At 39.4% G+C, this 17,725-nt stretch overlaps 1 protein-coding gene across 2 annotated transcripts; it reads right to left on the reverse strand.

The window, feature by feature from the left end:
* Nucleotides 1–767: 767 nt before the first annotated feature.
* glyr1 (glyoxylate reductase 1 homolog (Arabidopsis)) lies at nucleotides 768–16,145 on the reverse strand. 2 transcript variants are annotated; one of them, XM_014966872.2, is made up of 16 exons: nucleotides 16,052–16,144; nucleotides 13,254–13,290; nucleotides 13,088–13,167; nucleotides 12,865–13,003; nucleotides 11,808–11,918; nucleotides 10,671–10,754; nucleotides 9,107–9,160; nucleotides 8,254–8,304; nucleotides 8,093–8,166; nucleotides 7,881–7,980; nucleotides 6,639–6,749; nucleotides 5,374–5,475; nucleotides 5,112–5,274; nucleotides 4,480–4,659; nucleotides 4,204–4,328; nucleotides 768–3,343 (listed from the first exon to the last, which is right to left on the reverse strand). In XM_014966872.2, the coding sequence occupies exons 1-16, from the start codon at nucleotides 16,087–16,089 to the stop codon at nucleotides 3,269–3,271; spliced, it is 1,524 nt and encodes a 507-aa protein (XP_014822358.2). In that variant the 5' UTR covers nucleotides 16,090–16,144; the 3' UTR covers nucleotides 768–3,268. The 2 variants fall into 2 exon arrangements, with proteins under 2 accessions (XP_014822358.2, XP_014822359.2); XM_014966873.2 differs by lacking the exon at nucleotides 10,671–10,754 and having other exon boundaries at nucleotides 16,052–16,145.
* Nucleotides 16,146–17,725: the final 1,580 nt, after the last annotated feature.

A 17,725-nucleotide genomic window follows, 5' to 3' on the forward strand; every position in this document is an offset into this window, starting at 1 on the left:
TACATTTCAGAGATGAAACCCCCCCTGAAAGTTCTGCTTTGGTGTTTTTGGGTCAATGGCATCATAAGAGGAAACATATTGGAGCTAATCAACACTTTCATGGATAAGAGATTTTTCACACATTTCAACACATTCTGAAGCATTGGAGATGCAAAGAGTCCAGCGGACCATTATCGATCCAGAGTCTGTAATGGATTGGAAAACCTGAAGCAAACAGTCTTCATGTCAACATTAACTGGTGCAAATTGTTTCATATGCAAGTTTGAACCAAATTCCTACTAGTATATTTTCCCAAAAACAACTTCTGATTAGTGAGTAATTATTCTTTTTCTTCAACTTCTTTTTTAATATTACACAATTACAAATTTTTTAAAAAACAGCAGCAACACATAAAAATTGATTCAGAAAAAACAATCATTGGAGTGCTGCTTATTCAGTTCTGTAATTTGGCAGTTTACGGCTGTCCAGGATTCAGGAGTGTGGGACACGGAGGAGGAACAACAATCAAGTGTTGCCCCTAAAAATATCGGAAGGTTTCCAAAAACAGACATTTTGCAAAAATTGTATCTCCATTTTAAAATCCAAAAGGGTGTTTATTAAAAAATTAAAACAATTTTACAGTAGATATTTACTGATGTCAATGACCTTTTGAAGAAAGATATTTTGTTTTTAGTTATGCCAAATCAACAACCTGTTTAAATAATGTACCGACAATCCTTATGAATTTTAATGCAAAACATACAATACAAACAAAAAGCAAATCAATCTGCATCAGTAATCAGGAGAGGATTTATTAAACGGCACAAAATTCTTGGTATTTCTACATGTACACAAAATCATAAATAACCCCCAAACCAAACTGTCACCCCCTCTGATGGGATCCAGATCCTTATGATTTCAATGCAATAAGCCAGACTGTAGGAGCCACATATTTATAAACCATTTACAGTTGAACGAAACCACCTACAGTATCAAGAGATAGAAGAAGTTAGTCGTTCTGCAGAGCAGCTGTCATCAATTCTGGTTATTGTAAATACAAAAAGGAACCCTATGTAGTTTCATGTGCTATTTACAACTGTTCTAAAAACAAGGTTTTCACACTCAAGTGTCTGGAAAAAAACAAACAAAAACAAAAAACAAATAATCTTAACCATGGCAAATGGGAGTTTTTTTTTCTTTTTTCCCCAAAATATTAATTTTCTATACAACTAAAGAGTTCTATTCGAAGATAAACCAATTCATTTCTACTTTATAGTAGGAGAAGGTAGAAAAACACTGGGGTCTTCTGGTGGCCACCTGGCCAATCAGGGAGCTCATTCATTTCATACAAACCAATAGAAGCAGGACAGCTTGCTTCACATCCCTACTGTTAGAATCACTCGTTTTTGCATCAATATATTTGGTTATTTTTTATATATTTTATCTACGATCGGTGAGCAGTTTGTGGTCATCCAGCAACAGCATCCTCCACATCTTTGGATTCGAGTGAATCTTTTTTTGCAGTATTATCTCATAAATTCATCTCTCACACTGGGAGCATTTAGTCTGGTATATATTTTTATGCCTCACTTCAACACTCGGTTCCATTGTCTCTTTCATTTTTGAAGAGTGGCTAAAAGTACAGAATTCCTACAGGGACACTGAAGGAAAAAATACAAATTCTCATGTGAACCAGATAGTTTTTTTTTCCCTCCAATGTCCCTTTAGGGATTCTGTTTAAAAAAAAAAAAAAAAAGAAATAAAAAACATTTAGAAAACAAAATGCTCATTAGCTACTAGAAACGTCGCTTTAAATAAATCTAAATTTAAAAATGAGTTCTGTTTTATCGCTGAGGGCGAGAGGAATTGTGAGTTTGTAAAAACAACTAAAAGAAACGTCTTCACGGGAGATTCCCAACCCCTCCAATAAATAAATGTGCTGAAACCAAAAGTTGAGTTTTCCTCCTATTACTGCAAAAAAAAAAAAAAAAAAAAAAAAGAAAAGCTTCTGGTAAATGTGGAGAGTGCTGCATTTCCATGCTGGAGATCAACAATTATTAAAAATAATAAGAATATTAACAGAGCGCAGAAGGGAAGAGCTGGTGATGTGGAAAATGATCCTGACAGAGTTCAACAGGCTCTGGAATCAATCAGATTGTTTCGTTTTCACCGTTATTTGTCACATTTCACACTTCAAACGCATTAGGCAGAGATTATGTGACATGACGACGCGGTGGATCTCTGTCTGTTTTATCTTGTTCATTTGTGTAAAGGAGGAAATCATCGGAAAGTGAGTAGTTTGTTTAACCCTTCATTAGCCACCCACGGCAGGAAAGTACAGATGGTAACAAGCTGCCTGATGGAGGCCGACTGTGCAACAGTTTATGTTCCACCAATAAGTCAGCTCAAAACGGACATAATGAGCTCTTAAATAAAGTTTAACCATCAGTTAGTTGACTTGCGTCTTTTCTAAACTCCCCAATCAAACCATCAACACTCGGACTTTTATAAGTTTCCTTTGTCAATATAAAAAAAACAAAAAACAAAACAGGATTTACCTCCTTTAAAAGCAGAAACTAAAGATATGAGAACTTGCTGCAAAAAAAAAAAAAAAAAAAAAAAAAAATCAACATCATCATCCATGGAACTCAAGTTCTGGTGAAAATAGCTTTTACTGCAGTTTAAGGCCTCAACACGTCTGTTGCTCTGTCCTTACACATCACATCCACTACTGTATGAAACAAACAGGAAGTAGCCCTGACCACGCTGCGCCACAGAGACCTACACAGGAACAGAAATAAATACATCTAGGATTGAAATACTTGAAGGGTTTCAGTATTAAGGCAATGCAGTGGCATGTTCTTGGTGGTTTCTGTGACCAATTTAACAGCAAAAGAAAAAAAAGCAAGGGTTTTACTTAAAATACACACATGGGTAAAAATGTTTGTGTGCACAAAACATGACAGCAACACCTCCTGCCACACGGTGGGGCTATGACTATTTTTCGAAAAAGGTGTCTGCAAGCGGCAGCAGAACCTCGTTCTGGAACTTTCTTTCAGCAGTTCTTCCTCCCGGTAGAGTCAGTGCAATACTCGAGGTCGCCTTTTTTGAAAAAAAAAAAAAAAGGAAAAAAAAATCCCAGACTTTCGGGCTGGTGTGGGACGATGTGGGCTGGCACTGGGTCAAACCAAATAAAACCACTAGAATTTCTAATAAAAACTCATTAGATGACAAAGAAGAGATAAATGATTAAAGACTGCGTGGTCCAGAGGATGGGTCAGCTCTCACTCTAGTGAATGTAGGCTCTGTAGACGGCAGAAATGTCGTTGTCTGACTGGTCCAGTGCTTTAGCCCTCTTGTACACCTGCAGGCGGAACAGAGAAACGGTGAAGCACGACCACAAACAAATACTCAAGTCAACATTTCATCCCCAAGGAGTCACCATTTTAGACAAGCAAATATATATGTAAAGTATAAATACAAAAATTAGAAGAAACTTAGACTAAATCAGTTCAAAAACTGAAACTCCTATAAAGTTATTCCAGACGGTGATTTATATCATGTATTTACTTCTGTTCATTTGGATTGTTCTAGCTTACAATGCCTAGAAAAAGTATTCACTCCCTTTGATGTTTTAGCCTTTTATTAGTTGTAAAAATAAATTATTTTCATCAAAACTTAGCTTTCTTTGGGGGCACATAATAATTATTGTTATATAATCATCAGCCCGACGTTAAATTATGACGTCATTTTTATCAGGCTGATGATATAATGAATAGCACTGACATGCTCGGTGGTGCAGGTGTTTCATTTATTTTATTTGAAAAAGAATTAAACGGCTGAAACATCCAGTACTTTCTTCTCGACACTGTAAAGGAGATAAAAGCCCAAAGGTCACTTTGCTGAAAACTTTATTATATCGGAGCTGGACCTCCAGAAACGATTCTTCAGTTGAAAAGCAGAAATGTGTGACTGTGTGCTGAACAATCTGCACCCAGATGTTGCATGAACTTCTGCATGGAGGAGATCAGCCTTTAATTTTCAATATTCTCATTTTTACATTTCATTTTATTCCCAATTATCAAAATAACATGAACTAACCTGCAAGGAAAAAAGCCACTGTTTGGAATGAACCTACATACATCATGAATTTAACGTTTTGAAAAGAAGTAAAGACTTAAATTCACTTTTTAACGTCATCCTAATTGAGAGACTCAGCAGTACCTCATTGGCTGCTGCAGCCATCGGGGTTGGATGGTTGGCCATGTCGCCCATGGAGATGGCGAGCCTCAGGTCCTTCTGAATGTGTTTCAAATAGTAGTCTGGTTTAAAGTTGCCTTGCAGAATATCTAGAAGGAACAGAAACACTGTTGTGCTGTGCTTGTCTGAACATCACACCTGCTTTACAATGTTCATCAAGTTCTTACAGCAGAGTTTAAGACTAAAAAAATAAATAAATAAAAAGACATTCCAGCTGTCAGTCAGACGAAAGAGACTCACTCTGACACTTCTGGTCCACAAAGGTGCTCGCCATCTGGCCCTGGCACAGGATGTCCAGGAAGGTCTGCTGTGATTGGCCGGTGGCCTGAGCCAGGGTGAGCCCCTCCGCGATGGTGGCCATGAAACTGCCCTGGACCATGTTGAGGATGAGCATCATCCTCGCTGCGTTGCCTGCTTCACCTGGAGATGCAGAGCCACACGGTCTGACCTCACACACCGCAGGACGAACAGGAGAACCTGCACTGCAGGGTTCCACACACCTTTTGGACCTTTTTGTTTGACATTTTGTCACAGCACAACCACATTTATGAAGAGTTATGGGGTTTTATGTGACAGATGAAAATAAAGTAGTGCCTACTTGTCAAGTGAGAGGAAAATGATTCATGATTTTCAATGTTTTTTTTTTTCCATCCAACCCCTGGAAACAGTTTGATCTGAACCAGGTTAGGGATGTTTTGCCACCCTTCACAGCATTTTCAGTCTTTCCTTTTCCTTTTATGTTGCTAATCAACACATCACCATATCTTCCAGAGATGAGCTAGATTGTGGTTTTGTTATTTAGCTGCCAATAATACCTGGTAGGGTTGGATGTTAGCTTGGTGCAGGACACCTGTCCAGTTCAGCCTACGTACCGAGGAAGAACGAGGTCTTGCCCATGGCCTGAAAACAGCTGCTGCAGTCCTCATAAACCGTTCTGTCTCCAGCTGCCAGGATAACCAGCATCCCATCGTTGGAGAGCTGCTGGCTTCCAGCCACTGGAGCCTCCAGGAAGCGGCCGCCCCGTGACGTGATCACCTGGCGTTCCAACGCACAGAAACGGTGAACGCATCGTTACTGAGACAACAGCTGCTTCCAGCGTCCCAGATGGACAGTGCGGCCTGGTTGCTGGGTTACCTGGGAGAGCTCTGTGATGGTCTCTGGATCTACAGTGGACATCTCTATGTAGCATTTGCCTGGCCTGATTCCCTGGAGAACTCCACTGGGTCCCAACACCAACTGCAACAATCACAGCCGAGCAGAAGAGCCAGGATCACACATTAAGGGATGGAAAGTTATGAGTTCACAAACTTTAGGGAAAGAGTTTTAGTTTCTGGTTAGAGACCCTCTTTGACAAGAATACTAAAGAAATATCAATTTTTAGAATGTTTTTCTCTAACTTTTACTTAATATTTATTATGTGTAGCATAAATGCTGCTCCTTACCTTCTGATTTTAGTCAACTAGGAGGTATTAGTGATTTTCTTTTTGGGGGGGGAGAGGTAAAAGAAAAAAAATTCTATTTTGCCCTAGTTATGGTAGCTTCAGGAGCAAAGCAGCTTGAATCAGAAAGCTGAGCATGTTACATGACATTTATATACATAAATACCTTCAAATACATAATTTAATTTATATGTTATAACGATTGAAAAACATATTTGATTTTTGGCAAAGAAAATATATATATATATATATATTTTTTTTACAATGATTCCCTCCTGCTTTCTTTGGGCCCTGTTTGAAAAACACTGTTGTAAATCATTGCTGACTTTAAAGCAGTAATATGCAACATACATTTTACATATTAGTTAAAACTATCACCATGTTGTTACAGTAGCTCCTCTGCCTTCTACCTGTGGACTTGCTGTCATCTGAACAAACACAAGGCTCTGTCAGAAACAACCAATCAGAGCTATGAGGAGGGTCTTAGTGCTGTTAATCACCGTCTTATATGCGTCACTCACTCTCTGCCCCCTCCTACATTACATATGGTTTCCACAACAGAGTCAGTGATAAGTGCTAAGGCTAGTTAGATAGACGGTTTTCCTGGAACGGTAAGTTGTTTCTCTGCCATTAGCACATAGAGAAGCATGTACATGAGGATGATTGACAGCACTAAGACCCGCCTCCTGTCTCTGATTGGTTGTTTTTGACCCGGAGTGGTGCATTTTTTCAGACAGCAATATCAGCTCAGGGCTTCTTTCACAGATTATCTGTCCCATGTTATATTGTCCTAACATGATGACGGTTTTAACAAATCTGTAAAACACTGATTTCTGTAAAAGTTACGTACTGCAGCTTTAAATCAACATCCTGCTCTGACCAGCTTCCACAGCAGTCACTTCCAGGAAGTTATTTGAGCATGTTAGAGTTCAACTACTCTGAAATGAGTGAGATACTCACGTCCCGGGCAGCTTTGGGGTCAGACACACATGAGAAAGTGATGTCACACATGGAGGCCACCTCTGCAGGGGTCCGGCCTAACCTGGCCCCCTCCTGGATGAACAGGTCACACTGAAACACAGCAGAGCAGACATCAGACCCACTGGCATGGTTTCCAAAGGCGTCTTAGAATATTTATGTTAAACATTAACGTGCATAAACAGACAACCTTTATTTCCTCATTCAGACATCAAGATAAAACCTTTCCTGTTTTAGATCAGATAGCTCTAAGTTTATTCCCATTTACACTTCAAATATATATTTTTATAGAATTTTAATATTTCTTCAAAGTTTCCATTAGTCTCCTCAGTATTTGTAGAATTGCCTTTTACAGTGAATGACTTGGGTCAAATATTTTTGATTTTTTTCCCCTCAAGATTCTCACAGTAATTTGTTTTGTTGTAATTTTGGCCCATTCCTCCTGACATGCTGAATCAATATATTCCCAACATCCCAATCAGTCACACTGTGTATCACACTGACTCATCTTTTTCTTTCAAAAGTTCAATGATTGTTACCAGAGGTGGGCGTATCAGTCCAAAATATTGATAATATCGATACAGAGTCGTACCAGTATTGGATCAATACTAGCTTGGTAAGATTGATACTTAAGTTTCAGATTCAGTCTTGACTTTTTTTTTTGTTTCTCAACTTTACCTCAGTTAAGATTTTGGAAAGAAATGTGCAAAAATTAGTTTTGTTTTTCTATCATTTCTGTTTGTTATGTGAATAATGAAGTATTTTGTAGACCCATATAAAACATTTAAATGTCAGATGTTTGATGATACATCAAACTCAAATAATAAAAAGTATCTGTTTCTGTGATAGTAGCCCTGCACCAATCCATATAAGATATGCAACATCAGAGAACTCTAATCAATAACCTGCTATGTTAGTTTCATCAGACCAGAGGAAAGGTTTCCACATATGACGGTTTTTATTCCAGAGTTAATCTATAAACTATACTCTGGCTTTTTCTGTTGTTTTTAGAGTTATATCCTTTTCCTTGCAGAGTGGCCTCTCAGCCCATGTTTAACAGGTTTCACTGTGGACCATCAGCAGCAACAGATATTACTACTGCAACATTTAGGTTGTGAATGTCGTTGAAGAGCTGATGCATAGATCAACTTATCGACGTTCTGAAAACATTAGAATCGGTTTGACCGGCTTCTGAAGCCTTCACCAACCGTTTCATGACACTACCTTTTCTGCAGTGCGATTCCACACAGTGACAACATGGCCCATTTTCAACAAGTTGGAAACGACGCCACTACCCATGAGTCCTAGACCCAGGAAGCCTATCCTGCAGGGGGATGGGCCAGAATGCAAAAAGTCAACTTTATGGATTAAAAAAATATATATATCAGCAGTTTCCAAATCAAAGATTTCATTTGGCTTCTAGACTGCCACAGTACCTTTTATCTGTGGGTGTGATACTGCCATTAATAGCTGTGCTGTCTGCTGCTTGGATAGAAGTTGAACCTGTGACCTTCAGAAAAAAAAAGTCCCTGTTAATGTCACAGTGAAGACTGAGGGTTTTTTTAATTTTTTTTTTTTAATTTATGGCTTCCTTTACCTCCTCGATGATTTTCAGCCGCTTACTAATCGGTTCCATCGATGAGGCTGGCTGTAGAGAAAAATACAAGGATCAGTACACACTCAGATAATGCTAAGCTGGAACGTCAAATTCACAACTGGGTTATCAAAACGAGTCATGCTTCACATAAAACAGCTAAAGATATGTACAACATCATCCACTCTTTGTATTTATAAGGTTTACTGTTTTATTTATTGATTTTTCTATGGATTTAGTCTGGAAGAAGCAGGGATTCTGCATGAGTCTTTGATGAGAAAAGTCTGAAGCTAACAGCTGATGGGACATCCAGTGTAGGTGTGGTGGACCAGGGGCATGTCATAGGTAGGTGTGTGTGTGTGTGTGTGTGTGTACTTTGTTAACTATTCTTCTTCAGACCATTTCTGTCGTATTTACTAACTTTCTGAAGACCAATTAGCCATATGGGGACCAAAACCTAATAGAGACCTAATATAGGGGTCTCCATTGTTTAGGGTCAAAGGTTAGATTTAAAGATATGGTATGAATGAAGTTTTGGTTAAGGTTAGAAATAGAGTAAGTGTGGGTAGGGATAGCGAAAATGTCTGGGTTAGGCATGATGGCAGTTCCTAAAATGAGTATTGGTAGAACTACAAATGTGTGTGTGGATGGCATCAGGGGCTGAACACCAATGTACACTACAGTTTTGGGATTCTTATTGTGAAAAATGTTTAAAAACAAGCTTCATTTTGCTTTATCTTTGCGTTTTCTTCATTCAAATCCCACTAGAAGAACTCAACTTGAAGGGGTGTGAGTGCTTTTTCAAGGCATAGTAAATAGGTAATGATGTAAAGTGGCCTGTGTTGTTTCCTCTTACCTTTTCAGACTGACTGAGCAGGAAGTGATGGAAATGTGGGTCATCCTTGACAGGCTGGAAGACAAAGAGCTCAGTGAGACGGTGTGTGTGTGTGTGTGTGTGTGTGTGAGAACAGAGAAAACACCAAGCGGGGAGGGGAAAAAAACACAGATTCAAAACGTTCAACCAGAGCAAATCAAGGTGGGGGTTTGGTTAGATCCCAGTTTGTCTCAACTTCTTCTCTAAACCATTCAGAAAAACGTCAAACAAGAGCTGAGAGATTGAAGGTGTGTGTAAAAACACGGGCCGGGGCAGGAGACGTTTGGAACAACACATGTCCCTCCAGCTTCAGCACTTCCTGTTTCTTTGCTCTGCTCCTGCTGAGTGAGGCTGATGGTCTGTCGCCATCCCTGCCTCATAATGTTATATCTTCCAGGTCTTTTCCACTAAGCGGCTTCCAGTTCTTAACTGGTTCTATGTGGAGCGGATTTATGCCATCTGTGTTTGGTACTTGTGTATGTGTGTGTGCTGGTTGGGGATTGGAGCTCATTGGGAGCGTTTGGTCCTGGGCCGGCTCTGGTTGGCTGACTCGTTTTGATCGTTTTATTTTAGTAATTGATTATTCTGACAAGTAATCAGACAAAAACCTTGGACCACAGCAGATTTTTCATTAAACTACTTAAGCCTTTTTTATGAAATATTAGAAATAGATTCAAAAATGAAAACAATCACTTCCAGAGAGATTCAGATCTGACGTCAATTCAAAATAAGACATGGCTGGCTGACAAGTACACAATGAAACAGACTTTCTGAAAGTTTTCACTCTTTTCACTTTTATGAACTATACCGTTATTTCACTTTGCAACTGTAGATTGGGGGAGAGAGGTTGTAGGTTTAACAAATGTCAAAAGTTAAACTGCACATTTAGATTTCTGGAGCCCTGAAGGAAGACTAAAATAAAGCTTTATGTCGACATGTTCCAGAGGAAATGCTTGTTTTTATTCAGACTGAGCAGAAAGGAGGAGGCGGGTGGAGTCTGCTATAAACTCAGGAGCAACTGAGAAAAGTATTCAGTTAACTAGTAGTTCAGTCTGTGTGAACCACTTATTTACTACTCCAGCAGTTATTCCATATTTCATTACACACACACACACCACAAACTGGCCTAATACTCCTTCATCCAGAGAGGTCAACCCTTCTCTTTCCTGGTTCTCTTTACCTCCACTTTATGGGCAACCTCAAACCTGAAGCTCTGCTTCTGCAGTCGCTCACTGACCGCGTCGTTCTCTCACTCACTCACTCACACACACACACACACACACACACACACACACACACACACACACACACACACACACACACACACACACACACACACACACACACACACACACACACACACACACACACACACACACACACACACCGAGCAGCATCAGCAGTCAAAGGTGAGCACCAAACAGGTCAGAAGGGAAAGGTCTGCAGTCGTTGGTGATTTAAAGCCAAAGTTAGGATGAAGCTCAGGTAGAAAAACAGCAAGCAGGGCAGGCTGACAGCAGGGGGAGCCAGGGAGAGGTTCACCTACACTGCTTTCCCATTTGAATCCTGAACCAGGTCCGGCCCCCAGCCTCTCAAGAGCCGACGGCTCGGGGTCAGAGTCAGTTAAGTCCTTAAAGAGGAAAAAGACACATGTTCACCTTTAAAACCAAAGGAGAGGAGGAATCTGTAATGGTCCGTAGCTGATGAGGAGAGGGGTGTATTTTTTTATTTTTTTTAGAGAGCAATGTTCAGCAGCAGAAAGTTGGTGAAGGTCAGTGTGTGGAGGGAAGGCATCCAGAACCAATAGGACATCAGGGAATTCATCTGGGTTGGAGGACGACTCTAGAAAAGCTGCTCTACTCTAAACACGTCGCACACACCAGGTCTGAGGCTAGCATGGAGACCAGATGCAACAAAGCTTAAAGCTGCAGGATGTAACTTTTACAAAATCAGGTTATTTTTTTGGCATATTTGTTAAAACCGTCACCATGTTGTGACAGGACGGTACGAGACAGATGATTGTGAAAAGTTTGAGCTCCCTGAGATGCTATCATCATCTACAAAAATGTACAACTCCCAACCAAAAACAACCAGAGACAAGAGGAGGGTCTTAGCACTGTCAATCAACCTCATGTATTCACTGCTAAATGTTTTAACAGCAGAAAAATAACTCACCATTTCAGGAAAACCCTTTTTTCCACTGCCATTAGTGGCAAAGCTAACTAGCTTTAGCATTCACGACAGCACCCGTTGTCAATTGCTGTAGCGTAGCAGAGAGCAACAGGGGTAGATGATGAGCACCAAATGGAGAGTGATTGACAGCACTGAGTCCCGCCTCTTGGCTCTGATTGTTTCTGAGATATTTTCACAGGTTTTCTGAGCCACATGAAAGCAGCAGTGGAAGGACGACTTCACATCGATATGTTCTCTTAATAAAACTATGAAAACATGTCATGGACGGATCAGCCACGCCCAACAATGACAGAGAAAATCATTTTAGAATTATTAAGTATGTTATACTGAAACTAGACAAAAAAATCTGAATTCAAGAAAACAAAAAATGGACCATAGCTGTAAAATAAAGGTTTATTTTCACCATTTCACTTTTTCTGTAAGACTATAGCTTTTATGCATAAAGCATTTTCTTCACTCGCCACTGTCGGCCTTCTGGGGCACCACTGACCTTTTCGGAGGGGTCCTTCAGTGCACTGAGGTCCTCGTCGTCCTCCTCTAGAATTTTCAGTGGCTTGTTGGAGGCTTTTTTTCCTTTAGAGTCACCTTTGCCCTCAGAGTTCTGCCAAAAACACGCACCATCACCGTCAGATTCCAAACACCTCTGAAGGTCTGAGAAGGCTATTAGTTTTAAATTACAGTTGCTACGGCGACATAGTCCAGCAAAACAGTGAAGTGTTGTAACATCTTGTTACTACTGCGAAAGTGTCTTGAAAAACTTTCCCCTTTCTGAAATAACTCATCTCAGTGACAAAATGACTAAATGTTTTGGATATTTAAAATATCTTCCAGTTCCAGTGTTGAATGTTTACTTTTTTTTTCTTTTTATAAAATTAAAGTTTATTGATCTTTTAGAGGGCAAATGTGCAATATTATGCCAACATCAATATATTACTTGAAAACGATCTTGGAATGACAATATTATGATTTATCACAATATTTTATGGTACAATTTATTGTCAAGTAAAATCTAGGAGATGGAAGGAAGGAAGAAAAAGGGGTTTTATATTTTATCTCTTTGAAACAGTCTTTTGCCTTATTAGCATCTTTACAGAGGTAATATTATCTACTCTAGAATTCCCCTAGTAGTCTTAAATTTAAATGTTAATTAAAAACATTTCAATTCATTCATGCTGAAAAGTTCAAATCAAATTTAACAAAACTGTCAACCTCAAAAAATGGTAAAATTCTAAATCCATGGTTTGTGTTAAAATGTTAGCATATAATCTGATAGAAAAACACAAACTGCCTCGGCACCCTGACCTCTGGGGGTAACCCTGATCATCCATGTGTTAGCATCAAGTTTCACTGTTTGCGCTGGTCGTTGCCATCACATAAAATTCAAATAAAATATATTGAAGTGTGTGATTGTAATATGAAAATCCTGAAAAGTTAAAGGGATGCGGATACTTTTGAAAGATTGTTGTACTTTTGAATGTCAGAACAAAACCATTTCACCCACTAAGACAAGATGCTATGATTACCAGTGTCCGCCCCCCCTCCCCTACCTGCTCCTTTCCTTTGGCTTTCTTCAGGTAGTCCTCCACGGCATCAACAGCCTGCTGGAAACGCTTCCCTTTATTAATCTTGATCATCTCCTCTTTGTGGGGGTGGTAGGGCTTCAGCTGTTCCACTTTGATCCAGGCGCTGGTCAGAGAGACAAGAGCTACTGTAGCACATCTGGCAGAAAACGTAAAGCATGTGGAAACCAGAGCAGGTCCTCCTACTTACTGGTCTTCAGTTCCAAAGAATTTCACAAAGTGGCATTTTTTGCCCCGGGGCTTCTTCAGGTCCTTGGGGGGACTTACTATCTGAAACACACAGGAATACGTCACAGTAAGCGGTGAATGGTGTTGCAGCACTAGTGTGAAGGTAATGTGGAGGAGTTGTCCCTCACCTTCCCTGGCCATGGGGGGTAACGGCCCAGCTTGCCCCTGAAATAACAACAACAGACATTAGTGGAAATATTCTCTGTGGAGTTCAAATGTTTCAAACATTAAAACAAATTTCTAGATAAGCTGCTGCAGGCCCTGGGCTCAGATTGTACAAAGTGCTGGATACTTACTCCCTAAACTCAACACTTGAAGCTTAATCTCTCCTTAGCAGAGGGATTTACTAAACTCTGATAGACTAGACTCTTTTGAGGAACCAAGAAAGTCATTAAATGCATAATTAGCTTTGTTACAGCAATACAACTGAAAAATCTACACTTTGTTGTCGCCCCCAAGCTCCACTAGCAGCCAACTATTTTTAGTTTCTTTTTCCTTTTGTTTTTCTAAGAGTGAAAATGTGTCAGGCCATCAAACAAACCTTAAGATGATCTGACTAAACATAAGCTGGATGGGTCACATTTGACAGCAATAATTGGCCATAAGTGTTTGTGATAACTGGTAATAAGCTCAGCTTACACACATCATTGTTGAGGGGTTTTAACATGAACAATTTGTTTAAGTTTGTGTTAGCCGTGCACCGATTGCACGTTAATGGTCGGCTGCAGATTACCAATCTTTAAAAACCCTGACCTGCCGATTCTCATTTTGGCCAGTAATTGTTTTTGTCTGAAATGTTGAAAGTCACTGAGCTAATAACAGTGGGGTGACCGTCAACTAATAATGTGCAGACATGACTTGAAGGAGATTTAAGTCCAGACTTTGACTAGGCCACCCCAAAACCTTCCCTTGGTTTTCTTTTGTAAAGAGTTTTTTGTTTTTTTGTTTATTTACTTTAACCAATTCAAGACAAACTCTACAGGCTGATTCTCAGCATTTAAAGAGAGCCGATTAATTGTTCCAGAATCTAGAAAGAAGTGAAATGGGCTTTCACTGAAAGCACCAGCTCTACAGCTAGCTTCATAGGCTGATTACTGCCGTCGGGATATAGAAAGGTTTCAGAGGCCCAAACATGATTCTGTCACAGTATCCATGAATTATTAGTTTATTAGATGAACTAATCATTTAGTACTGTTACCATCCTTGTGCTTTAGGTTGATAGCAAATACAGAACCTCACAAAATAAGTCATCCATTATGTTGAAGGAAAAAATAAAATTTTTTTTTTCTGTCTGTCTCTTTAAGAAGCTAAAACTCTTTGCGACACTCTGCCTTCAACACATCATCACAACAATGCTCCTCGTTTCCCGGTCAAAGCTGAATGAGTGATATTTTTGGAAAAGCAACTTTGTTTACAGAGACTTTATGATCCAGTTAAATTATTATTTGGGTTGTTTTATTGACTTTGTATATTTAAAATATTTTCCAGTTTCACTGCTAGATGTTCTTTTGAAATTAAATGGGTTTTTATTTTCATCTTTGAGAAGGTGTTTTTGCATTAACATGCCATTATTGTTGCAGTAATTGAAAATTGTCTCAAAATTACAATATTATCGTTTATCACAACAATTTCTGGGACAATTTATCGTCCAGCTAAATTTGTTATGTAAATGAGATGGTAGTGCTCATCTAGAAGCAGTGTGAAAACGCAATCATATGTCTGTTTTCATGTTCTTGTGTAATACTTGAGACAACAGTAGTAGGTGCCCAATCTATAACCGGTGGGTTGCCAGTTTGAACCCAGGCTCAGTCATCCTGTCCCTGGGTAAGACATTTCACCCACCATGCCAGCTGGCGGAGGTTGGAGGGCCAGTGGTAGCTGCCACAATGTCATTTTAGGATTCTCTGGACTTAATAAAGCACTTTACTGATATGGTGACCGTAAGTACATCCCTATATTTATTTTCAGAGCCCTGAAAATAAATACAAAGCAGAGGTGGATACTTCATGGTTTAAAGTTGTACAGTCAAGAGACTTCTAAGAGTTTTAAGAGCTAACTGTAAATGAATGTGTTCGCACGTGCTGATCCACGGTCTGGGTGGGTCTGGTGTTTCTGCCCCACTAGAAACTAGAAAATGTGTTTGCAGAAGTCTGGTCAAAGTCTGACTCTTTCACAAGGCCATGTCTGCTTTAACTGCCGCTTCACGGGTTTGGCTTGTTCAAATACCTGCACAGCTGCTTTACTTTTTGTTGAAATTGAGAATCCGCCTAATATTAACACCTAACTTTCCCCGCTAAACGAAACCAGTTTCCACAGGCGCTGAATTGAAGGAACTCGAAGAACTGAAGGGAGTAAACAGCAGTCAATGTTGTCATATCTTCGGTAGCACGTGATCCACTCTGGCTGCTTGCTAGGTTTTATCCAAACGAGAGGAAAGTGTCTGTGGCGCTTTACGCCGTTTTCTGCTTTACTGCCTGAAAGTCATTTTACACAAAAAGGTGCATGTAAATAAACCAATAACACGGAAACGGAGCAGGCGCAGGATCTAACGACATCCGCTACTAGCTATGATGCTAGCACAACTAGCACAATATGTCAACAAGAAGAAACTCATAGTCGAAGCTTTACAGATTCAACCAGCAGTTCACGGTTCTGGGGGACAAAACGACACGTTGTGACCGGATAAAGTAACTCTGCGAGCTTTACACCCTGTTCCAGTAGTTGTTCCGCTAACAGGGAGTTAGCATAGCTAGCTCTGCTTGGTTAGCAACTTGTTTGGGTTGAACACCAACTAAGCTTCTCCGCTGTGGTAATTCCTGTTAACACAACCAAAACCGGACCTTCTTTTAAATTAGCAGCCACAACAGCATACTATGCAGTTTGAGCAGAAAAAGGAGCGCGTAATGGTGTTTAAAGGTCATCTCACCACACTAGATCCCCGATCCTGAGATGCACCGCCGCCATCTTTCAACTTAAATAAAACGTCGCACTGAATGAGAGGAAAAGACGACACACACCCACTAAAGCCTTCCTCCGTCTGTGGGCGTGTAACATCCGCCCCCTAGTCTGACTGCATTCAGCAAACAGCGTTCACAATCATATTAAATAAGGACATCAAAAAACACGGTTTGAAACTGTAATAAGCTTTATTATAGACTAAGATCTGAATAAAAGACGCAGTCTAAAATCACAGCTATGGTAAAGTTTTTCCTGGTTCCATCATATTTCATGCTTCAAGTGATTATTCTAGTTAACTATTATTAGTATTTTTGGTACATTTTACCAAGAGGAAGTAATGTTTGATGTTTTAAATAGATTGCAAACAAAAAGTCTAAAAGTAGCTAAATTATTTAAAAAAAAAAATAACGATAGGTTAATCTCACCCTGAAAATGTAGACCAAAGTTGTGACTCTCATTTTCATTTTGGGCTACATCAAGATCACAAATGTCTTGAAAGGTTTCTGGTAGAATGACTAAACAACCCATTAACACACTGTTACAATACTGATAAATAGCTGTCTCTGCATTTAATGAGGTCTTCTTTAAATTAAATAATATTGAACATGTTTTCTCATTTGTGTAATTTGACAGTATTTAATACAAACTGCTTTGATTAGATTAATAAAATAGTATTTAAGCACATAACTGTTATCTTGAAGGTTTTATTTATGTGGCTCTCTAGGGTTCAGTCTTGAGTCTGACACATATGATGTAGAACTTCCTACTTTAATTTTAGTACAATTATTTAAAAAAAAATCTCATGATAATGTTATTTTCATCAAAATGACTGGTGATACTATTACTGAATACTGCAATGACAATATTAATAACAATCAGCTCACACTTTTCTGACTCTTTTGTCTGTTTCCATCATTACATATGGAGACTGCTCTACAGGACGTGTACAGCATGGCACTTATATCCTGTAATAATATTAAGCTGTAAAATATCAAATGTCAGCTACTTGTCCAACCCCGTGGCCTGTGGCTAATTGAAATGAGCCTTTGTGTTTTGCCCCAAATTGAGGAATTTGGGGGGGAGGGGGGGACAAAATGTTGCACCAAAACATTTCAATGAGTACTTCTGGTAGTTTGAGATTATTTTTTTTGACAACTTTACAAATGGAAAGTGATATTCTTCTTCAGCCAGGTTCATACATTCACTTTGACCAATCAATTTTACAGGCTGAAGCCTGGGTCAGGTTTTTATCTCAGTAGTCTTTTGAACTGAGATTTGAATTTCTTGCTGGAAATGTCCTTTGACTGATCTCCCTTTCCTGAAGAAAGGCTGGATCACACTTTGGTCCTTGCTTGTAGACGGAAGCATCATCATCACGACAAATGAGTTTCTCATCAGAGAACCTATCATGGATCCACTGAATGACAGAAGTGTAAATGCACATTTCCTGTGTCATCTATTGCCGTGCAGGCTGCAACCCACATCATCAGCAGCTATGGAAGTGTTCCTGCTGTCTTCATCTACTCATCCATGTTTCATCTACGACTGCTTGCCTTTAACGCCATTGAGTCTTGTTTTGTTCTGATGTGACTTGGTTCTAGTTGTTTAAGCATAGAACCAATTTTCTTCATGAACACTGACT

The sequence above is a fragment of the Poecilia mexicana genome, unplaced genomic scaffold (genome assembly GCF_051168715.1).
Source record: "Poecilia mexicana isolate PSO_F unplaced genomic scaffold, ASM5116871v1 scaffold_8, whole genome shotgun sequence".
Classification (NCBI taxonomy): Eukaryota; Metazoa; Chordata; class Actinopteri; order Cyprinodontiformes; family Poeciliidae; genus Poecilia; species Poecilia mexicana.